Raw genomic sequence first — 23055 nt, forward strand, 5'->3', positions numbered from 1 at the left:
CCATTGGACGGAGGGGATGAATACAGCCCAGTGTGGGGACCAGAGAGGGTTCACGGCACACAGTGGCCCAGGGCCGACGGGCTCCAGATGCCCATCCAAATGCCAGAGGCAGGCGAGGTGGGTTGGCAGGTGACGCTCTTCGCCCAAGTGCCCCGCCCCCAAGAAGCCAGCCCTCCCTCCCTCGCCAGCTCACCCCATGCAGGCTTCCACCAACGGGGTAAGTCCTTCCTCACGTCCGACTTGATTTCATCAGGCTTCGCTTTAAACCAGTTTCTCCTCCTTCTGGGTGAGTCTAAGACCAGGACAGGCCGCAGTTTCCTGAGACGGAACAGTGAAAGAGGTTGTGAGATGGGATGATATCCACGGGGAGGACTTGGGTTGGTGACTGGTGACAACGGCGGGAACAAAACCTGCACAAATCCCTACACTCTGGGGCAGAGACACCTGTGCTGGTGATAAAACATTCCTCCATGCATTTATTGAGCACTCACTGTGTACCAGACTCAACACAGACTCGGTCCTGTCATCTTTTTCATTCTTATTTAGGAGAAATTCACAGAACATGAAATTCACCCATTTAAAATGAACACTTCAGGGACTTCCCTGGTGGTCCAGTGGTTAAGACTCTGCTCTCCCAATGCAAGGGGCACGGGTTCCATCCCTGGTCGGGGAACTAAGATCCTGCCTGCCGCACAGCGCGGCGAAAAAATTAAATAAAATGAACACTTCAGGGGCGTTTAGTACATTCACAGAGCTATGTAACCATCACCTCTAGTTCCAGAACATTCCATCCCCCCAAAAGAAAACCAGTGCCCATCAGCAGTCACCCCCACCCCCTCCACAGCCCCTGACAACCAGCAATCCACTCTCTGTCTTTGTGGATTTGCCTGTTCTGGACATTTCACATAAGTGGGATCACACACTACGTGGCCTTTTGTGTCTGTGTCTTTTTCAGTTCACTTTATTTTTTAAAATAAAATTTCTTTTTTAAAAGACAGTATTAGGTTTACAGAAAAACTGCGAAGACAGTACAAAGTTTCCAGATACTCGCCCTGTTTCCCCTACTCTTAACACCGTACATCAGCATGTGTGGCCCTCTTGTGTGTGTGGAGCAGCGTGGAGGGCAGCTCCCGAATCACACATGTGATTCGCCGTGATCTCGGGGTGACAGACCCAGTTTGCAGATGCCCCGGACCAGCTGAAGCACCTGCCATGAGCCCGTGAGCCCCGTTTACTGAGATGCAGACAGGTGGCCACGGTCGCCAACTTGGGAAAGGCTTCAGCTCCTCCGGCTCCGGGATTTTCCTGCCACTCCTCCAGGGGACGTGGAAGGGGCGGGATCGGCCAAGAGGAAACCGCAAACATCAAATGTACAGCGGCAGCTCCGAGAACAAGCTGTGCCTGGCAGCTGCAACTTGGCAGGCGGCAGGGGGCAGGCAGAGGTCAGCGGCGGGGCCTGGCGGGGATGGGCGGGGCTCGGTGCCACCTAGGAGGGCGGTGGCTTGGCATGCAGCACCCACCCCATTTCCCCCACATATACCGGGCCAGGCAAGGGACGGGGCGGGGCCTGGAGGCATTGGGAGGGGGACTGCGGGGTTTGAGAGGAGGGCTCTAGCAGGCGGCTGAGCAAATGCAGCGGTAGGGCCAGGCTCCAAGGTGTGCCTGAAGGTTCCTCCGGAAGGGCCAGGTGGGGGAGGGTGCCACCTGGCGAGCCCGGGATCCTGGGCAGGAGAGGAGATTCTAGGGCGCACATCTCGCCAGGAGGCCTTTTGGACAGCCCAGAGAGCCCCCCTCTCGCCCCCCCTGCCAACATGCAGGCTGTCCCCGGGCGCTGGCAGACACCCAGCATCTGTGTGCTCTGTGGCCTCCACCCTCACCAGGCCCGTCAGCCCTCACTGGACTGGCTGCAAGGGTGACAATGGCTCTCGGGGTCCTTTGGGCCCCAAGCCCACACTCCACCTGGTGACAAGAACAGTCCTCCCAAAAATGGCATCTGATGGGGTCTGTGCCCTGCTCACATTCTTCCTACGGGTGTCCACCCGGGGACAATGAAACAACCACCAGACAAACGTACACTGATGTTCACAGCATGACTCACAACTCCAAAGAGCGGAAACCTCAGTGACCATCGATGGGTGATGGATAAACAGTGTGGTCCGGATGATGGACCAATCACTCAGCCATGAAAAGGAGTGAGGCACTGACACACGCCGCAACACGGATGGACCTCGAGGACGTGATGCTCAGTGAGAGAAGCCAGACACAGAAGGCTCGGGGGGCTGACCTGGACCGGCCCACCCTAGGACTGCCTGCTCCCCACCCCAGGCCCTGCAGAGGCGACCACATCTACTTCTTTCTTGCCCCTCTCACTGTACTACCTGCTGGCCTCCTCACCTGGCTCCTCTCAGATCCCTGTTGTCAGTTGAGGAAAACTGACAAGCACAGCAGTCTGGAAGAGACTGCGATGCCAGGCGGGGCTGCTATCCTTAACCACTGGACTCCCCTGCCACCCCCTTTTGCCTCCTGCCTGCAGGGAGCCCTCCCTGATCCACCACCTCCCTCCCTGCATGCCCCCCAGGATCTGAAGTCAGCCCTGGACTGTCCAGCAGAAACCCGCATACAGCAAGAACTTAATCATGGCTGAGGGGATGGAGTCTAGAGAGGGAGGTGGGCCAGCTACGAGGGGGAGGTTTGAATCACCGGGTTTTATCGAATTACGTTGCGCTGTCTAAAGGCACCCCTCCCCCACGCAAAGCTGTTTTCCCGTTTCCCTCTGGATCTGGGACAGCTGTGCGCTTGACCCCAACCTCAGCTCGGACATGGGGAGGTGATGCAGGAAGGCTTCCGAGGCCAGGCCGCTCAGATCCACCAGCCATGCTGCGAGGGAGCCCAAGCCACGCAGGAGGCCACGTGTGGGCACCTGGCCCTCGTTCCCAGCCGAGCCAGCCTTGGTGCCAGCCCAGCCCACACCTGCGGATGATGAGTCTTTCCCTGCCGAGGACCCAGGTCTCCTGGAGCAGAGAGAAGCCGAGCCCACCCGTGCCCCATCTGAATCGGTGACTCACAGCATCACCAGGAATATCAAAATGCCTTCGGGCCACTAGGTTTGAGGCAGCTTGTCGCAAGGCAACAGAAAGCCAGGGTGCGGGCACGCAAACTAGTTTTTGACTTTTATTAAATCCTTACAAAACAGAATACAAAATACCGGCGTTGACAGTTGGTGTAAAGGAAAACTTCTGAGCTGTATCAGTTCACCTGGTACAGTGGAGTTAAAGTGCTTGGATGTTTTTCCCCCACTTTAAAAAAATTTGAGTTCTTTTTTTTGTCTTTTTTACACATCTTAACGTTGAAACACTGCTGTGCCCCCTTCCCCCCAGCGCCAGGCTCGTTCACAGTAACGGTTCTGACCAGTCCTCCGGGCCGCACTGTCGTTGTGACAGGGGTGGGGGAGGAAGTGGCTGTCCCACCTTTGAGGAAAAAAAAAAAAAAAAAAAAAAAAAAGCTGCTCACAGCTCAGCTTTCCGGAGTAAAATGGCCATGGCGCCTGCAGCGGGCGAGAGTCCGTTTGTTTCTTTTTTACAAAAAGGCAGAATCCTCGGTTGCAAAACATGGAATCACTGATGGGCGAGAAATGATGGGGGGTGGCCTCCCCACCCCCGGAGTCTTTGGAAAGGCCAGTCCACAGATCGGCGGGCGGGCGGGGCGGAGGCCCCCCACCAGCCACCAAGGACGGCAACAATCTCCGAGACTCGGGGGGCCGCAGAGACGGCACTCGAGCCCCCCACGCCTCGAGGCCCGCCCCGCCCCCCCCCCCCCCCCCACATTCAAGTATTCGTCAAGAACAGGGAAGTCAGCTGATGTTCTGGAAAACTAACGAGACAGGACAAACAGCTAGGAGCCGGAGGGCGATCTGGGCGGCTGCCCGCGCCCCCAACCCCGGCAGAAGCCCGTGTGCACGTGGAAAAGGAAGCCTGTGAATTGCATAGAGTCTCCCACCCGAGGACGAAGGGCGTCAGAGTCTCCCCAGCCCGGCGGGTCACGCGACGTCTGACTCGGGCGCGGGCGGCAGGGGCACGGCAGCTGCGGCCTTTTCCTGAAGGTGGGCGGAACAGAGACACCGCCCTGCGGGGGGGGGGGGGTGTCCCGCGAGACCCCGGGGACGGGGCTGACAGAGCTTCCACGCCAGACCCGAGGGGCGGCCGGGCAGGACGTGGCCGTGGTCAGACTGAGCCCTGAGAAGGGGCACTCGGGTGCCCGGGTCGGGGGTCCGCGGGACCCCCACGTCGGCTGACGGGGGCCTGTCCGGCTCCTCGCGCTTCCTCTGGCGCCCCCCTTCCCGGGTGGGCAGTCCCCAGTGGAGAGGCCCGGGGAGGGGACCCGGGCAGCCGCAGCTTAAGGTCAAGGTTCGAGGGAGCCCCAATTGTCAGTCGGCGGGGGCTCCAGCGGGGGGCGCCACCCCGCCCGACCCCAGGCCCCGCCCTGCGACAGGGGAGACCTGAGAAGCCCCCGGCCCGCCCGGCCGCCAGGGTGTCTGAGAGGAGGGAAGGAAGCTACCGTCTCGTCGAGGGGAGGTGGGTGGGGGTCGACCCGTCCCTGAAAACGCTGTGAGGGCCGGGGACTGGGGCGGCGAGGTCCCACCGGCTCGGGGAGACGCCACGCCCTCCTCTCCTGAGTCACGCGGGCGGCGGGGAGCGGCCTTCACAGTACCCGGCGCATCCCGGGCCGGGGCAGCGGGAGGTCCCCACCCAGCCACAGGCCCTCCGCTCTCCTCCCCGGGCGCCTGCTCTGCATTTAACACCATTGAAAGGAAAAAAAAAAAGGAGGGGAACAGGAAAAAAACCCAACAGCAAAAACCTTATATAAAAAGACCCCCGAGCTGAGCTTAGCGCCTCGGAATCCAGCCGGGGGAGGGCAGCCCGCTGGTCACCCGCGAGCAATAGCTTAAAAAAATCTTTAGACTTGAGGGGGGGGAGGGGCGGCCTATGTACAGATGGAAGGAGGGGGTCACGCGTGGTCTCCCACCAGGACCACAGGGGCCGCGGACAGGCTGGCTCGCTGCCGCCGCTGGGCCAGCTTGGACTGGGAGGGCGGGGACAGCTGCAAGCAGCGTGAGGTAGCTCGGATGACCACGGGCTGGTCCTGCCCCGCCTCCTCGGCCGCGTCCTCCTCGCGCTGGGCCAGCTGCCGGTTCATGGCAATGGCCTCGGCCGCGAACGACGTGAGGTCTTTGGCGCAGCTGTTCCTGGGGACAGGGCGGAGGTCACCAAGGAGAGGGAGGTAGCCGCCGGCCCGTCCCCCCTGCTTCCCTCGGGACCCCCGGGGTCTGTTCAGTGCCCTGGGGGAGGGGCTGCAGGCCCCAGGAGGCCCCAGACTCCGCAGGGGGCGGGAGGGGCCGGCGGACTGGAATTCGCGGTGGGGTCGCAAACTCATCACCCTGTACAAGGACACCCAAGCGCTTGGACGGCTTCCCCCGCCAAGACTGAAAGAGGGTCGTGTAGTCTTCCTCAAACATCTTAACATTTAGCGCCCCCTCCTGGACCCGGGGCTCCCCGCTCGGAACCCGGGATCCCACACGGGCCTCACCTCTGCAGGACCATGGGCGTGGGCAGGGTGTTCTCCGGGGCGCACTGCAAGGAGACAGGAGAGGTGAGGCTGGAGAGCAGAGCCCGCCCGCCTCGGGGCGCCCAGCTGGCTGCGACAGCACCGGGGGTTAAGGCGGTGCACCTGCTCGGGAACCGAGCCGAGCTGGGGGGAGGGGCGCGGCCCGAGCCGGGTGAGCGTGGTGGACGTTGCCAGAGCGCGTCGTGGGCGGGGCCTGCCTCTCACCAAAGCTGCCCCTTCCAGAGGGTTCCCAGCTCCCAGCAGGGGTTGGGAGCCCCCTCCACCAGCCCATCCGCCTTGACAGTGGGGCCCCAGTCTTTGCTCCCCACAGTGCCAACTTGTATTTTTGTTAAGCCCCCTGCCCTGGTGGCCTAGGCATCTGCCCCGCCAGGACGACAACTGGGCGGAAGAAAACAGCAAGCTCTTTTGAGCTTAGTTGGGACAGAGCCTTGGACGGGGTGGCAGGCACCCGCCTGCCACCTGGCTGACCTCAGCTTGACACTCTGTTCCAGGTGAGAAGAGGCCCCTGCGCCTCCAGGACACAGCGCCTGGTGACTCGCTGAGAAGCAGCTCCTGCAGTCCCAACCCAACCTGGCCAGCAGGCAGTGGGGGGTCTCCCTGCTGCGCGCTTGCCCGCTCTGGGGGGTCTCGATGCTGAGCCGCCTAGGTCTGTCGTACCCTTGCTCTGAGTCACCCCAGCCCACTGGCAGAGACTGGATGGAGGCCAGCGGCCCCCCAGGCCTCCCTGGGGCTCCCACTCACCCCCTGCACCCAGGGGTGCTGCAGCACTTGGGCAGCACTCAGCCTCTGCTTGGCGTCACGGACGAGAAGCTTGGAGATGAGGTCTTTGGCAGCAAAGGAGATGTGGGCCCAATCCTTCTCCGGAAACTCGTACTTGCCCTCCTGGATGCTCTCAAACAGCATGTTCTGGAGAGGACATGGAAGGTGGGGTGAGCTGCACCCAGCAAGGGCTGAGGCCACGTCGCAGATGCCTGAAGGGGCAAGCCTGGACCCGGAGGAGCACCGCTGAGTGACAAGTTCTGTCAGGGCCCCCAGCCTCCACCAGCTGCATGTGACCTGGGCCCAGGGTTAGGGTCGGGGAAAGTGCCCTGAGCTCAGCTGGCAAGGCCGGGGGCTCTGGCAGGCTGAGGAGGGCAGGGACCCACCCATCTGGGGGTGGCTGGGAGGCTGGGCCAGAGAGTGGCCTCGGGGAGGCACTTGGTGAGCTCTGCTCAAGTGGGGCCCGATTTACTGAAGGGTGGCTCTGGGCGGCCAGGCTTTGGGGGGATCAGGCCATGACGCCTGAGCCTCACATGGTGGGTAGAAGGCTAGAACCTGGCCACCACGGCAGGACCCCACTCGCACCTGGCATGCCGGGCAGGCCTCGCCGCGGTCCCAGCCGCAGTCGCTGCCGCAGTGGCCCACGAAGGGCGGGTAGCCGCTGAGCAGGATGTAGAGAATGACGCCCAGGCTCCAGAGGTCGCAGCGCTTGTCATAGATGCTTGCCTCCTCGCTGAAGGCCTCCACCACCTCCGGGGCCATGTACTCGGCGGAGCCGCACTGCGGCCGGGGGCGGGAGCGGGGGCGTCAGGGCCCGCGGAGGGGGGAGGGGGGGCGCCCCGACAGGGACTTCCCGGAGCCCGCAGCCAGACAGCCCTGCCCGACCAATCACAGGTTGCTGAGGGAGCCAGCCCCGCCTTCGCCCTGCCGGCCAATCAGAGGCTGCTGAGGGATTCGGCCCCGCCCCAACCCCCGCCCAATCAACAGGTGCCGGGAGCCCGCCCAGCCTCACCGCGCCCGACCGCGGCCCCGCCCAGCCGCTCTGCCCGGCCAATCAGCGGCTGTTGCTAAGCGGAAGCCCGAGTTCCGAGGCCCGAGCCGCCAAGCAGGCTCCGCACCTCGAGGTTATGCAACTGCAGCCTGGGACCGGATTCGGGGCCATTCCCGCCCTCTCCGCCCCTGCCAGCTACCCCTCCCCCCCGCACCCCACTCGGGGCGCCCTGAGCCCGCAGGCCCTCACCGGGGTGAGCAGCTCCGGGGTGGAGATGGGGGAGCAGTCCCCGTTGAGTTTGATGCCACTGCCCAGGTCAAAGTCACAGATCTTCACTGGGGACACCTGGGCGGGGTCAGAGAGGGCTGTGAGGGTGGGGGTCCCGACCCTGGGGGCCCTGGCCCGCAGGGAAGGCCACCCCCAGGTGCCCCTCACCTGGTTGGGGTGCTCACAGAGGATGTTTTCCGGCTTTAGGTCCCTGTGGGCGATGCCTGCAGGGAGAACCAAGAACCACGAGGGCGGGTCAGGGGTCCGTGGGTGGGTGGACACGTCTTCCAGGAGTCCTGGGCAGGTGGACTGGGCTAGACACCCAGGGACCCCTGGGGCAGGCAGCGTGGCCACCCACCTTTGTTGTGCAGAAAGTCCAGGGCGCTGGCCACATCCTGCACCACCACGCTGGCCTCCAGTTCGTTAAAGTGCCGCCGCTTGTGTATGTGGCTCAGGATGGAGCCTGGGCCAGGCCATGGAGCAGAACACACAGGGGTCACCTCCACTGCCCAACGGCCAGCACCCACCCCACCCCACCCCACCCTGGCAGGGAGGCCCCCACTCCGGCCTCCTCGGGTCAAGAGTCCTCCAACCTGAGCTGGCGTGTGGACCCCACAAGGCCCCTCTGATGTGCAGGCCCCCCTGAAAGGTTCTCCCTGGTGGCCCTAAGCCCCCGGCCCGTTAGGATCAGATGGAAAAGCCTGCCAGGCCCCACGTACCGCCCCGCATCTTCTCAAACACCAGGTAGAAACGGTCGTCTTCCTCAAAGAACTCAATCAGCTCTAGAACGTTCCTGGGGTTGGGGCAGGGAGGCAGGGGAGGAGTGAGGCTTCCTCAGGCCTGTGGGCAGCCACAGCCCGGCCCAGCAGGGGCCCGCCTTCTCCACCCCACCTACCCACAGGAAGGCCGCGCCTGGGGCCACAGGCCTGCTTCCGCCTTGCCCACCTCGGGACTGTCAGCCTGCCTGCCGCTGGGCCCACCCACAATGCCCAGCACAGGGCCTGGCACACAGTGGGTGCTCACTAAGTGCTTGCTGGGGGTGATGAGGCACTCGGGCCCATTCAGCCACTGAAAGATGGCTCGGGGCCCAGTGTTGTGGAGGGTTGGTCACATTACCTGTGTCCCTGGCACTGATACAACATCTCCACCTCCCGGAAAACCCTACTCCGAATGTGGCCTGGCTGCTTCTCAATGATCTGAAACATCAGCGGGGGGAGGACACACACACAGACACCAACTGGGTCAGCCAGACCCCCTACAGCCTGAGACCCGCCCCCGCCAGAAACTTCCCCTGTGTCACGCCTGAAGCTCGTCAGAGCTTAGATTTTGAAGTTCTGGAAAGCAGAGCTATCCTATGGGGGCCCAGAATTTACCAGAAGTCAAAACTTTGGTGTCAAAACAAACTGGGGGCAACGTGTTTCCCCAGAGGCGTCACAGGAGGGGCGAGCGGGACAGGACCTGGTAGCTCTCCGCCCCTGACTGCCACAAGCCTTCGGGTGTATTTGGGGCCTGGAGCCCCTGCAAGATACTCCTTTAGGGCAGCAGGTTCCTTAGCCTAGCGGCCTCCTCTCCCTGACCAGGAGACTGGGGGCCACTGTGCCGGCTCACACACCACCCAGGGAACTGGAGGGGCCTGGGGGCGCCTGGCTGCCAGCCAAGCCATCCCACTTGCCTGGGCACCAGTCTGGACAGATGCCCCGGCCCCGTAAGCCCAAGTCTGTTTCAGGCCAGGTCAGCGGGCACAGCCTCCCAGGACCCCAGAGCCTCAGGAAACCAGCCCACGCCTCTGCGCCCACTCCCCTCTGGCACCCAGGAGCTCTAAGGACCAGAGGGTTCTGGGCCCACCCCCTGGGGTGAGCCGCTTCGCTCCCAGAGAGGGGAGGTCAGAAAGCACGTGCCAAAAAAAAAAAAAAGTGCGTGCCAGCTCTCTCCCAGCAAAGCCAGGCCGCACACACCTGCTGGGAACCTCTTCCCAGGTTGGACCTAAGGCCCCCTCTCACTGGGTGGGCGGGCAGCCTGGGTCACCACAGTGCCTGGGGCTCCCAGCCCACCAGCAGCCTGGGGGAGGGGACGTGGTGTGCTCCACTGGCCAGGCTCCAGCAGGAGGCGGGCACGCACATCCACTGGTCACCGGGGCTTGGCCACCACCCTAAGCACTGTCCCACCTGTCTAGTGACAAATACACCTGCCCCACAGAGGGGCAGAACCACCAGATTCCAGAGCTCCTTGAGATAATGCCAGCAGCCGTGCCCTCCTGGAGTTACCTGAACCTCATTCCGTCCCTTGGGAATGTGGCTAGGGCCCCCCCCACTCCACGGAGACAGCGGTCCCTCTCGGGAGGGAACGGCCTTCTGAGGGGTCACACACGGTACAACTAACCCAACCCTCTGAGCCTTGGTTTCCCTGTCCGTCAGAGTGACAGAAGCCAGGCTGCCCAGCAGGGGCCTTAGGAAGGACACTGACCGTGCAGAATGTACTTGATGCCAGGTATGCAGTCCTATGGCACCATCACCCACCCAACCCGGGCACTCCCAGGGGCAGGGACCACAGCCACCCTGGTCACCACGCTTCCACCAGGGCCTGAGGCTTCCGGCCAGCCCGCTTGCCACTGTGCACCTGGCCCTCCTTCCTGGGCAGCCAGTCTCCCGTTACCCCACCCAGCCCAGATGCAGGGTCATGAGGGAAGCCTGGAAGGCTTCTTGGAACACAGGGTCTGACGCCCGGCCAGGCAACACAGGCTGCGCAGGCGCACCCTGGGTCAGAGGCGGCCCAGGGCTTGCAAGAGGCTCTCGCGGGCCTGCCCTGGTCTCCCCTGATGCCCAGCTCCCCCGGGGCCCGAGTAGGGCATTGCCTTTCAATCTTTGTAACCACTACAGGGAAGCATTCGTCATCCCTGGGGACAGGGGCCTGGCCCGAGTGACCCAGCAGGTGAGCATCAGCTCTGACTGAAGCCCCCAGTTCTCGGCGGTCCCTCTGGCACCAGGTCCTTGGCCACCTGTGCAGCGGGGCCACCCCTTGTCACTTCCCACCCAGACTTGGGGGCTCAGCCCAGGCTGACCTGGATTCCCAGGTGTGGCCTGAGTCACCGGCCTTGAGGCCATTTTTAGACACTGGTTTTCCCCGGCTGCCAGTCGGCAGCTCAAATGCCAGCTCCCCTCCTTTTGCCACCCCTGGCGGGTGCCAGATCCCAGGCACGGCTGGGGAGGGGCGAGGGGGGCCGCCCAGGTGCTGGGGCCTGTCTCACCTTGACGGCATACTCCTGGTTGGTGATGAGGTTGACACAGGTCTGCACGCGGGCGTGGGCACCCTCCCCAAGCACGTCCTCCTGCAGCTGGTAGACATCTGCAGAGCAGGGGGCTGGTGAGAGCCACCCTGGGCCGGCCCATCTCCCCAACACCACTGCCCCCGCCGGCCCCACTCACCTTCGAACCTGCCCGAAAAGCTGTCGGTGGCCCGGCACCTCTTCTTCTTCTTGCCCCTTTTCTTGGCGTCGGGGATGTCGATGGGCTGGCTTGCGGGCATATCTGTGCAGGGGCAGCCAGAGGTGAGGCCCGCCTGGCTCAGGAGGTGGCCCAGCCCTCCGCCACCGCCAGAGGCTCGCCCTCCCCCCAAGCGCCTCACCAGGGCGGGCCGGGCACTCCAGGCCGAAGTCAGGCTCCCCGTGGTGGGCCTGGTCTAGGGAGAAGGCCAGCTCGAAAGGATTCTGCCCCTGCAGGAGAGGAGAGGACAGAGCTCAGGCCCCAGCCCCGCAGGGCAGCTGCACCCAGAGTGCCCCGGCCTCCACGTCCCCACGCTGCGGAGCAGAAAGCCTAGCTCTGCCTGACCACAAGGAAATGGACCTTTCACCCCCAGCCCAGGGCCCTCGGGGCCTCTGGGGAGGGGGTGTGGTATGGGAGGAGGCCAGCCGCAGGCAGGGGAGGGGGTGCTGCCTCCCAGGCCAGGCCTGAGTCCCGTGGGGCACCAGGCCATGTCTTGAGCCTCGGTTTGCTCACCTGCAGGATGGGGCCAGCACCACAGCCCGGCTGACCGCCCGTACCCCTGCCGGCACAGGGATCAAAGGCAAAGGCGCAGGGCAGCCAGTGGGAGGGAGTGAGTCAGCGGCTTCCCGGGGTGGGGCTCCCAGCCTGACGGCCCTGCCTGCTTTCCCATGGCTTCCTGGCCTCAGTCTCCCCCCTGTGGAATGGGGCACCACTGCCCTCCTTGCCTCTCGCTGTCCGCTCATCCCCGCTGCACCTCCCGGCCCGAGACGATTCCCGCCACCACACCTCTGCTCCTGACGCGCCCACAATGCGCCCCGTCCCCCAGCTCTGCGCCTCCTCTCCTGGTCCGACCCCCCTCGCTCGTCTGCTTCCAGCTCCGCACCACTGGGACCCGGCTCCGGGGGCTCACGGGAAAGGCACCCGCGGTCTCCCGCGTGAGCACTGGGCCGCTCCCTGGCCCGGCCACAGAGCACTGTCCCGTGTACCCTCAGACACCCCAGGACGGAGCCCCTCACAGGCCACGGTGTCCAGCTAAGGAAACAGCCCTTGAGCAGGGAGGGGCCTGCTCAAGGTCACCTGACGGCCCCCGGGACTGGGCAGGGGGTGCGTGGGATCCTAACAAGGGAACGAAGGCAGCTGGGGTTCCTCCAGTTTCTGCGGATCCAGCATGAGGACTGGTGGCCCCCGGCAACGCACGAGACTGAGGCTTTAAAGTTGGGGCTCTGAGGCCCCACCGTGTTTCTCTAGGAGTCTGCTCTCATTTAGCTCCCCGAATCCTGGCGGTCCAGGTGGCCAGGGCTTCCGGTGGGCGTGGGGGCCCTGTACACGCGGCAGTGGCGCCAGCTCTGATGCTGGAGGACCTGGGTCAAGTCACTGCCCCTCTCTGGGCCTTGGGACAAGGGGAAGCAGGGCTCCAGCAGGAGGGCCATCTGGCAGAGAAGGAACTCCGGGAGAGCCCCAGGGAGATACCCAGGGGCCTAACAGCAGAAGGGGCCAGGCCAGATTCCTGCAGACGGGAGGCCCGGAAGCCAGTCCGGCAACACAGGGGCAGGCAGAGGTCACAGGGAGCGGCTGAAAAACAGGCGTGGGCCCTCCCGGCCTCGCCACCCACCCGCCCTGCAGATAGTTGCTAGGAGGCCCAGCGGGCGGGGGAGGGGAGGAAGGCAGCGCTCCAGCCAGTCGGCGCGGGATTGTCCACCAGCACCTGCCCCTGCCCCTGCCCGCCCTGGGGTCCGACACCCACGGGGAGCCAGGCACACGGCTGTGCCAGCACCGGCAGTCAGCGCTCTGAGAAGGCTCAGTCCAGGGGCGTCTGGAGGCGTCAGGTGACTCCCTCCTCCCAGGAGGAGGGGCCCCAGGGTGGCAACGTGGGGTGATCCGGAGGGAGGGTGAATGTGAGGCTCGGGGCCAGCGGCAGCCCGCACCAGCTACCTCACCTCGGCCTAGTGACCTCAGCTCCTGGCCTGACCAGCACCCAGGGGTGACTCGAAAGGACCACGAAGGGCACGAGGACCTCAGGAGGCCTGTCACCAACCCCACACCCCTGTGCCAGCCTCCAATGCAAAGAGCTGGACCCTGGAGAGAAGGGGCGGCCAAGCCACCAAGGTGAAGGGACACTAGCCATGCCATCTCCTGTGTCCCTGTCACCACGTGCGGGGGGTGCTAAGACGAATGCCCATGCTGTCCAAGGCTCCACTCTCCCATGTGGAAATGGGGAAAATACATCAGAGACACCTGGCAGACGCTGCTGCCAGGCTGAAGGGAGGGCGGTGGCCGCGGCCCGAGGAAGCTTGGGGTGCAGTGGGAGGAGACGCCTAGCGAGGCCAGCCTCTGGCCACCGGGGGGGCCACCTCAGAGCCAGCACTCCCTGCCCAGTGTCCCTCCAACTCCCTCAGGACTCCCACAGTCCCACCTCAGCGCTGGGCTCTCGCACGGCCTGCAGAGGCCAACCCAAAGTACCAGGCAGTGTTGCCAGGCCAGGCCCAGGGCTGGCTGCGGGCCTCCAGTCAGCAGGCCTTGGCAGGAGGTGGCTGGAACCATCCAGAAAGTTCGACTTTGCTTTGGCCACTGTGCCGGCCCCACGCGCTGACCCCATCTCGGCTCCCACCTAGCCCCCGGAGAGGACAGACCACCACCAGTGACGTCTCAAGTCCACCCTGCTCCCGCCCAGCCCTGAACACTTAGATGTGCCAAGGCTGTGGCTGCCCTGGGGGGAGAAGCCAGGATGACAGGCGTGTGGGCAGGGGTGGGGCGCTGGCCCAGGACGCTGGCTGGACGGGCCTGGGAATTTTAACCCAAACAGTCTCAGCTCGCTCCTCCCACCCTGGTGTGCAGTTCGCCTGTAGGCGTGCGCGTGCTGCACACACACACTCACACACGCACATACACCCAGGTCTTGCCTTCTCTAGAGGGCAACAGGTTCTTGCCCAAGAAGGCCCAGGGAAGCCATTACATAACACGGCCAGCGGGGTGGGGTGGCCGCTGACATCACTGTGTCCCCTGGGCCAGGCCCTGTGGGGCCCCTGCCTAGCACCTGCCTGCCCTCCCCAGACTCGCTCATCTGAGACTAGAACTGCGGCGGCCCCATGCCAAAGCCATGGGGCCGCCGCAGAAACTTCCTGCTCCGACAGGAAATAGCCTTGGGCCTGGGGTGTCTGGGAGGTGCTGCGCTGGGAGGGCATCCAGCCCACTGCCCCATTCTGCAGACCACCCAGGAGGGTGCAGGGGAGGCCTGCAGCCCCGCCTGGGGTTCCAGGAGGAAGGACCCCGCAGACCCCCGCAGGCCCCATGACGCTGGGGACCGGACTGTGGCCTGCTGACAGTCCCCAGCAGTGCACACTCGGCTGGGCTCTGCAGGGGACATACAGCCAGGGGCCCCCACGGGCAGGACGCCCCTCAGCCCTGCCCGGGGTTCCTGGAGGAACGACCCCAGAGGCCCCTGGGCGCTAGGGACTGACTGTGGCCTACTGAACTCCCCCATCCTCACCATACCAGCACATGCCTGGCTCGGGTCGGCAGGGGACACATATGTAGGGGTCCCCAGCCCGGTTTGGGGCTTCTGGAAGAAAGACCCGACAGGTCCCAGGGTGCTTGAGATTGGACTGTGGGCTGCTGACACCGCCACCCGCCCCCCACCCCGCCCCGACAATGCACACCAGGCTGGGGCAGCTCCAGGCGAAGGGTGGGGAGCTGGCACGAGCCCCGGGGGGTATCCTAGGGGGCGGGCTCCGCGTCCCGCCACCGGCCACTCGGGTGGTCCAACCCGGGGCGGCCCCAAGCCGACCCGGCCCTCACCTTGAAGGAACGGTGGAAGCCCTGAAGTTCGGCTGTTTTCTTCTGCACCATCTTCTGTCCGGGCCCCGCCAGCGGGGGAGGGGACGCGGGGCCCGGGGGGCGGCCCGTGGGCGGGGGGGCGGCCGGTGAGGGGACCCTGTGGGCGGGAGCAGACAAAGGAGGGCGTTGAGTGGCCGCGGCAGGCGCGCCGGGAGCCCGGGCCAGGACGGCGAGGCTCCGTGGGGCCCGCTCCCCGAGTCCGGGTCGGGGTCGGGCCGGGGTCGCAGGGCCACACTCACCGGGGTCGGGCTCCGGCCGGGGCCTTAGTGCCGCCGCCCGAGACGCGCAGCCCGGAGCCCGCTGCGCGGACCGCGCGGGGAACAGCGCCGCCGCCGCCGCCGCCGTTGCCGCCACCGCGGACTCCTCCGCCAAGGCCGCCACCGCCGAGAGGAGCCGAGCGGGCCGCGTCGCCGTCACTTTTATAGGCCAGGCTCGGCCCCGCCCCCCCACCCCGCCCCGACGCAGACCCCGCCCCTCATGGCTCCGCCCACGCACGCACGGCGGGGGCGGGACTGGAAGGCCGCTCTGGCGGCTGGGCGTGTCTGTGCGCCTGCGCTGTGTGGTGCGCGGGGTTCGGGGGGCGGGACCCGGGAAGGGTCCTGGCGGGCGTGGGCAAGGTTGCCGGAGGCTCCGGGAGGCCCGCGGGACCCTGACACTGAGCCGAAGCCCGGCCCTGCCCTCTGGCAACAACCGCAGTCTGTCGGCCGGGGCCTAGAATACACTGACTCCTTTGGACGACACCCCCGCTCTAGAACCTGCTATGGCTCCCTCTTGCATCTCTGTTCTAGGATCTGCCATGGCTCTCTTTTTGGGCTTCCCGATCCTGGCCCCAGCTGTCGTGCAGGCGCACCCCAACAGGCTTATAGGCCCGGCTGCCTCCCCAGGTTGCTTCCCAAGAGTTCATGCGACTGTTGGCTGGGAAAGGGGACCACATTAGGGGGTGGGAACAGACCTGTGAAGGACCGTCCTTCAGTCCTGCAAAGGAGCGTTTCCCCTGCCTGATGGAGAGAAAGCCCAAGGGGTGGGGGCGACCAGGACAGGAGGCAAAACACAACCCCATTTTGGCTGGGGCCCCTGACCCAGGCTCTGAGAGAATCAGTCAGCTCTCTGTCCCCGCAGCCCAGTGGTGCATGGTCCTCAGACCCCGTGTCTGGACTCTTAGTGTTACAGGCCTGCGGAGTAAACTGTCCTCCCTCTCCTCCAGGCCCCAGCCTGTCCTTTCAGAGGCTTCCCACCACCCACCCCCAACTGTCCCCCAACGAGGCCTGAGCTGGACCATCCCCTTGCCTGTTAGGCTACCTCTATTTCTGTGGTGCCCCCCAAGGCCACAGCTCAGGCCACGGGAGCTGTAAGGCCTGACCTCAGCCAGCTCTGGGGTGTTTGGAGGGACCTGCAGGGAGCTCCCCGGCCATCCCCCAGCCCTCCCCTGCCCCGCGCGTGCGCGTGTGCATGTGTGTGTGTGTCTGTAGACACACGTTGGCTCCAGGTGCTGGGGTGGGGCTGCTGGACTTGGCTGCCCAGGGGAAGCCTCAGGCTCCCTCATCATCATCCCCACCCCTCTCCTTACCTGGCTGTCCCTCTCTGTGTGTACACCGTCACCTGCAGGTCTTCATGTGCTTCTGGATGGCATGGGTGTGTACAGATGCCCCTCGCCAGAAGGCCAGCTCTGAGAAAGCCCAGATCCCCGCACGGCTGGTCCAGCACCCAGCACAGGGCCTGGCACACACACAGGAAGTGCTCACTGAATAGTGCTGAAGAGAAAGGATGTATTTAAGCATGTGTGAGTGCGTGCGTGCATGTCTGTGTGCACGCATATAGGGGTTGGGTAAGGTATGAGCTTCCTGAGGCTGCTTCTGGAGCCCAGAAGTCTGAAATCAGTGTCATCAGCAAAGCCACACCCTCTCTGAAGGCTCTAGGGGAGGATCCTTCCTACTTGTTCCAGCTTCTGTTGGTTGCCGGCAATCCCTGGTGCTCCTTGGCTCGTGGCCTCATCACCTCAACTCTGCCTCATTGTCACGGGACCATCTTCTCTGTCTGTGTCTCTCCTCGCTCCTAAGGACACCAGTCATTGCATTAAGGCCACCTTAGGGACTTCCCTGATGGTCCAGGGGTTAAGACTCCGTGCTTCCAGTGCAGGGGGCGCAGGTTCGATCCCTGGTCAGGGAACTAAGATCCCACCTGATGCAACCCCCCAAAAAAAGGCCACCCTAATCTAGTACAACCTCATCTTAATTTGATCACACCTGCAAAGACCCTGTTTCCAAATGTCACATTCACAGGTTCTGGGCGTTGGGACGTGGACATATCTTTCTGAGGCACGCAATTCAGATCAGACAGGAAGGGGACCCAATTTCTGGTGTGAGGCTATGATCACCTGGTGCGGGTGTTTAGCTGTGTCCATCCTCATGTGTGGATCCATGGGGGTTGCCGGTCACGCTGACCTCAGGGAATAGAAATGAACTGAGGTCTTGCTGCAGGGCCATCTTCCTCGGTCCAGCCGAGCTCAGTTCCTGGGCAGCCTGATTTGGGAGTCCGGCTGGTGGGGGCAGATTTTTTTCCCAAAGCCAGAAGCAGCATCCAGCCCTGGGCGCTGCTCAGAGGAACTGCCTTACCCTCACGCAGCCTGGACAGATGGTCCCTTACTGGGCCCAGTACCACAGGTTGGGGAACAGGAAGCTCAGAGATGGGAAGATGACCCCCGGGCCTTTGGGGTCCTTCCACCCGGTCTCTGCCTCCTCAGCCCTGCTGACATCTGGGGCCTGGATCATTCTCTGTGCGGGGCCGTCCTGGGCACTGTGGGCTGTTGAGTGGCATCCCCACCCACTCAATGCCAGGAGCCCCCCCAGTCATGACGACCACAAATGCCTCCAGACACCGCCCGGCATCTCCTGGGGGGAGGATCACCCCCTAGGTAAGAACCACTGCTTCTGACCACTGGGTGCACTGAGTCCTGCCATCCCCCCATCCTGTGCGTGAGGAGGGTGGCCACCAAGGGAGCATTTGTGTGAGTGCTGGGAGGGGTCCTGGTACACACACGGGCTCTTCAACCAGGGTAGGGGTCATACGCGTGTGTGCACACACGTGGGCTTCTGTGCTGGAAACACGAGTGCTTGCACGTGTGCGTGTATCCATGGGTGCATACAGGCATACGCATACAGTCGCCACACTTCCCCCGGAACAGGATAGGTTGGAGACTCACCCAAGCCCTCAGGAGGCACCTAAGCCCCCAGGGCCGAGCAGTGGGATTGGGCTTGGTGCGGGCCCCTGTGGGTGCCTGGGCTGTGGTAGCCAGAGCGAGGCAGCCAGGCCCAGCCCCAGCCCGGCCTGCACTGGGTGGAGGTAGGGTGCTGCCAGTGGGAATGGGGGAGGGGAGGGACCTCTGTGCCTGGCCTGCTGGCTCTGGGGCCTCAGCCCTGTCCTGCCACGGGCCGGCTGACAGACCCAGCCAATTCTGTCAACTTCCTTGACCCTATGTACAGGCTGAGCAGGGGCTGGGAGGTAGCTGGGGGCCTGGCCACCCTGCCCACCTTACCTTGGGCCCCAGGAGTCTCGCCTGCCTCTGGGTGAGTGAGCCAGAAAACCTGGGCCCTGACCCCTCCTCCTCCTGCCAGCCAGTTTCTTCCATCCCTTCAGAGTGCATTCGGGGTTGGGGCAGTGACACAGTGAGGGGCAGGTCCCGCAGGGCGAAGGACGACACAGAGCAGTGGGCAGGACAGGCAGGGTTCAGGGCAAGGATACTCCCCCCACCCAAAGGATGGCAGGGGAGGCAGCCAGCTGCAGAAGGGGGCTCAGGATTGCTCTGGGGGACCTGGAGTTGGGAGGCGCTGGCCTGATAAAGAAGGACAAGTCTTCTGTAGCTGTTGGAGCAATTCCCTGGCTCCAGGGCCTTCCCCTCCCCTACCCCAGCTTCCCTTGTGATACCCTAGGGGACCAGGAGGACAGGGGTGCTGGCCCCCATCTTCCACCCCAGTCATGGAGGGGGCTTGGCAAGCCTTAGGCCAAAGGGTCAGAGAATCAGTTCTCTGAGAAGCCCCTCCCTTCTGCAAGGTGACTCTCTTCCCATGTTGTATATGAGGTCTCCCCCAAACCCCGGAGGAGACACCAGGCAGGACATGATGCTGAGCCCTAGGGCCTCTGCTTCCCCTTACCTTCCCCTTAGCTGGCTGGCTGGATGGGGTCCATTCTGACCACCTTCCCCTGGGCCTGGTTGGGCAGCCAGAGCCCTGGCATCCTGGGGCCTCAGTCGTGCAGAGTTCACCTCCTGGACAGCATCCAAGGGACCCCAGGACAGCTCAGGGCCTCCAAACACAGCAGGTGGAGCCCCCAGATTTAGCAAATAAAAATATAGGATGCCAAGTTAAAGCTGAATTTCAAGGCTTCCCTGGTGGAGCAGTGCTTAAGAATCCACCTGCCAATGCAGGGGACACGGGTTCGAGCCCTGGTCCGGGAAGATCCCACATGCCACAGAGCAACTAAGCCCGTGCACCACAACTACTGAGCCTGCACTCTAGAGCCTGCGAGCCACAGCTACTGAGCCCGCGTGCCACAACTACTGAAGCCCACGCGCCTAGAGCCTGTGATGTGCAACATGAGAAGCCACCGCGATGAGAAGCCCGCGCACTGCAACGAAGCGTAACCCCTGCTCGCCGCAACTAGAGAAAGCCTGCACGCAGCAATGAAGACCCAAAGCAGCCATAAATAAATAAATAAATAAATAAAATAAAAAAAGATTATTAAAAAAAAGTTGAATTTCAGATAATGAATAACTTTCCAGTATAATTCCCAGGCATAAGTATATTCCATGCGTAAGTATATCCAAAACAATTATTCTTTGTTTATCTGAAATTCAGATTTAAATGGGTGTCCTCTATTTTATCTGGCAAACTTACCAAGGGGTAATGGTAAGACCTTTGTCTCCAAACATTATTTATTTATTTATTTTTATTTTTGGCTGTGTTGGGTCTTTGTTGCCGCGCGTGGGCTTTCTCTAGTTGTGGCGAGTGGGGGCTACTCTTCTTTGCGGTGCACAGACTTCTCATTGCAGTGGCTTCTCTTGTTGTGGAGCACGGGCTCCAGGCGCACGGGCTTCAGCAGTTGTGGCTCGCAGGCTCTAGAGCGCAGGCTGCAGGCGCATGGGCTTAGTCGCTCCGTGGCATGTGGGATCCTCCCGGACCAGGGCTCGAACCCGTGTCCCCTGAATTGGCAGGTGGATTCTTAACCACTGCGCCACCAGGGAAGTCCCTGTCTCCCAACATTAAAAAGAGGCACCTGTTTGGTGTGATTGTGGGTGAGTGTGAGCAGATCGGGGTGTGTGTGTGTGTCTGTGCACATTTAGAGAGGCACTGAGCCTGTGTCTGTGTAGGGCAGACTGTGCACAGGTGGGAATGGAGGTAAAGCCCGTGCTTGGGGCCAGTGCTGGGACCGCTGCAGTATCCTCATGAGCCCATGCCTTTGAGGGGGAGGGTTGGGCCCCTCCCTCCTCTTCTCAGGCACCTTAGGCTCAGAGCGGGCACAGGGCTGGCCCTAAAGCACTGAGAGGTTATGGAAGGAGCCAGATCCCAACGCAGCTTCCGAGCTAGGATCAGGGTGTTAGAATCAGGGTCGGGTCGGCACTCGGTGCTTGGGTGACTGTGGGCATAAGGGGAAGGTAGAGTTGGAATCCTGGGCTGGAGCCCAGCATGGCCTGTGTCCCCTCTGCATGTTCCCACCTGTCTGGACCCCCAGAAATAGGAACCACCAGCTCCCAGTCTTATCAGGTCCCCAGATAAGTGAGGGTCATGGGCAGGGTCATCACTGGGCCCTTGCTGGGCTGGGGCCTCTGGCCGTGGGGCCCAGCAGCAGGAACATCTGATGCAAGTGGCTGTAAGTGTCCCTTCCTACTGGCTGACTCACAGCCCGCTCCATTCCAGTGGCTCAGCAGTCCTGGGGACGGAGCCAGGTCCGCTGTCCTCTGTGGGGGTGGGGAGAGGGCAGGCAGAAGGGAAAGCATGGGCGGGTGTGGCCAGGAGCTCGGAGCTGGCCTGCCTGCCTGCCTGTGGGTGTCTCTGCAGCCGTGCAGCCTGCTCTGCTGTGATGGTGGCGGCTGTGTAGCCTCCCAGGGGTCAGTCACTGAAAGTCCCCAAGGGAAGGGTGGGGGTGGAGTCGGGGGCTGAGCAGTGCTGGCCCAGCAGACGGCCAAAGGCTGCCACTCTGCGACTGGGGATGGGGCGCTTGGCTTGTCATTCCACTTTCCCTCCGTGTCCAAGGCAGTGGACACCCAGGTGGCTCTCAGGGGAGCCAGGTCTCCCACTCCCAGCTGACCTGCTCCCCAAAAGTGATCTGGGCGTCACGTACAAGAGCCCTTAGTTTTGAGGAGGGTGGGGGGCTTTCCCCGGAACCTGTGGATATGAAACCTTAATGTGGCAGAAGGGACTTTGCAGATGAGATTAAGGGCCGTGAGATGGGGGTGATCCTGGATTAGGGGGTCGGGCAGTGTCATCACAAGGTCCTTATAAGAGGGAGGCGGGGGCTTACCCTGGTGGCGCAGTGGTTGAGAATCTGCCTGCCAATGCAGGGCACACGGGTTCGAGCCCTGGTCTGGGAAGATCCCACATGCCGCAGAGCAACTGGGCCCGTGAGCCACAACTACTGAGCCTGCGCGTCTGGAGCCTGTGCTCCGCAACAAGAGAGGCCGCGACAGTGAGAGGCCCGCTCGCCGCAACTAAAGAAAGCCCTCGAACAGAAACGAAGACCCAACACAGCCAAAAATAAATTAATTAATTAATAAAAAAAAAAAACCATGCAGCCAAAAATAAATAAATAAATTTAAAAAAAAAAAAAAAAGAGGGAGGCGGGAGGGTCAGAGGCAGAGAGAGACGGGAGAGGCTGCGCTGCTGGCTGTGAGGATGCAGGAGGGGCCGCGAGCCAGGGATGCGGCGCCTGTAGACGCTGGAAGAGGCGGGAACCGCTGCTCCCCTGGAGCCTCCGGAAGGACCGGCCCTGCCCACACCTGGATTCAGCCCCGTGAGACCCGAGTCGGACTCCTGATCTCCAGGACTGTCAGAGATTAAATTTCTGTCATTTTGAGCCCCTAAATCTGTGGTAACTTGTTACAGCGGCCCTAGGAGGTTCATACAGGCACCAACACCCGCGGCATCCCAGAGTTCCCATTTAGCAGATGAGAAAAATGAGGCAAGTCCAGCCAGGTCCGGAGGAGGCCAACTGACCCCGGCTTCCCGGCCAGGGCCCCTGATGGGGCTGGGGACAGGGGCGATGTGTTCAGTGGGCCTCGCAGCCTGGACTCCTGGGCCCGGTGTCTGCTGACCTGCCAAAGGCCCCAGAGGCCGCTGTGGCCGGAGGAGGGGGGTTCTGCCTGACCACGGGGCTGGCGCAGGGACCAGGCTCCGGGAATGTCCTCCCCCGGGGTCGGATTTGCTTGTGCTGCTAAATGCTCGAGCCGATCTGCTGCCTGGCGTGTGACCCGGCGCCTTTGAACCCTCCCCGCCCTCTGCAGCGAGACGCCAGCGGCGCCCAGCCCGTTCCCACCCGTGACCCCCGGCAGGCATGCCCTCCCCGGGGCGCCTCCTCCTCATTCCAGTAGCGGGGACTCCCGGGGGCCCCATCGCCGGCTGCCCTGGGGTGGCCGTCGGCCTGGGGCGGCGGCGGGGGGCGCCGTGGACTGCAGGACTGGGTGCCCTGGGGACCCGGGCGGCAGCGCCTGCGCTCTGGCGCTGGGCCCCTCCGCCCGCTGCGTGACCGGTTGCCGGGCAACGCGTTTGCGTCACCGAACCCGGCACTGGGCCCGGGCTCCCCTGGAGCGGGAGGCCGGGCCCTGGCGCTGGGCCAATAGAATTCTAGGCACTGAACGCGAGGGGCGTGGCCACGGCCTGCCCACCGGCCAATGGGATTGTTGTTATCGAGGTCGCGCTAGGAGGGCCACGCCCCTTTAAAGGGATCGCGCGCATCTCACCGCGTTGGGCTTGCCTATGGGTTCTGAAAGAAAAACACGGCGCGGGGTTAGGGGTCCGCGGGTCTCCCTGAGCCTCAGTTTCCCCAGGTGCGCATAGCAAGGGCACGGGGACAGTGCATCCAGAGCCCGCAGCTCCCCCAAGGGGCCCCCTGCAT

At 63.3% G+C, this 23055-nt stretch overlaps 1 protein-coding gene across 3 annotated transcripts; it reads right to left on the bottom strand.

Annotated features, from left to right (window-relative positions):
• Nucleotides 1-3158: 3158 nt before the first annotated feature.
• Nucleotides 3159-16760, bottom strand: MKNK2 (MAPK interacting serine/threonine kinase 2). Of its 3 annotated transcripts, none has more exons than XM_068537351.1 (15): nucleotides 16520-16760; nucleotides 15192-15950; nucleotides 14914-15049; nucleotides 11261-11348; nucleotides 11062-11163; nucleotides 10884-10981; nucleotides 8756-8835; nucleotides 8359-8432; nucleotides 7998-8102; nucleotides 7808-7863; nucleotides 7622-7717; nucleotides 6967-7161; nucleotides 6364-6528; nucleotides 5584-5627; nucleotides 3159-5236 (listed from the first exon to the last, which is right to left on the bottom strand). In XM_068537351.1, exons 3-15 carry the CDS (start codon nucleotides 14962-14964, stop codon nucleotides 5005-5007), a joined length of 1386 nt encoding a protein of 461 aa, XP_068393452.1. In that variant the 5' UTR covers nucleotides 14965-15049; nucleotides 15192-15950; nucleotides 16520-16760; the 3' UTR covers nucleotides 3159-5004. The 3 variants fall into 3 exon arrangements, with proteins under 3 accessions (XP_068393452.1, XP_068393450.1, XP_068393451.1); XM_068537349.1 differs by having other exon boundaries at nucleotides 3159-5242; nucleotides 16520-16759; XM_068537350.1 differs by lacking the exon at nucleotides 15192-15950 and having other exon boundaries at nucleotides 3159-5242; nucleotides 16520-16759.
• Nucleotides 16761-23055: the final 6295 nt, after the last annotated feature.

Source organism: Eschrichtius robustus, chromosome 2, assembly GCF_028021215.1.
Source record: "Eschrichtius robustus isolate mEscRob2 chromosome 2, mEscRob2.pri, whole genome shotgun sequence".
NCBI lineage: Eukaryota > Metazoa > Chordata > Mammalia > Artiodactyla > Eschrichtiidae > Eschrichtius > Eschrichtius robustus.

What these genes read in the sequence shown, in the direction of transcription:
- MKNK2 (XM_068537350.1), bottom strand. Translation starts at nt 14,964, where the DNA reads ATGGTGCAGAAGAAAACAGCCGAACTTCAGGGCTTCCACCGTTCCTTC. An exon ending in GCTTCCACCGTTCCTTCAAG is followed by an intron (nt 11,349 to 14,913) that starts GTGAGGGCCGGG and finishes CCTCTCCTGCAG; the next exon opens with GGGCAGAATCCTTTCGAGCT. An exon ending in AGGCCTGCCCGGCATGCCAG is followed by an intron (nt 6,529 to 6,966) that starts GTGCGAGTGGGG and finishes TGTCCTCTCCAG; the next exon opens with AACATGCTGTTTGAGAGCAT.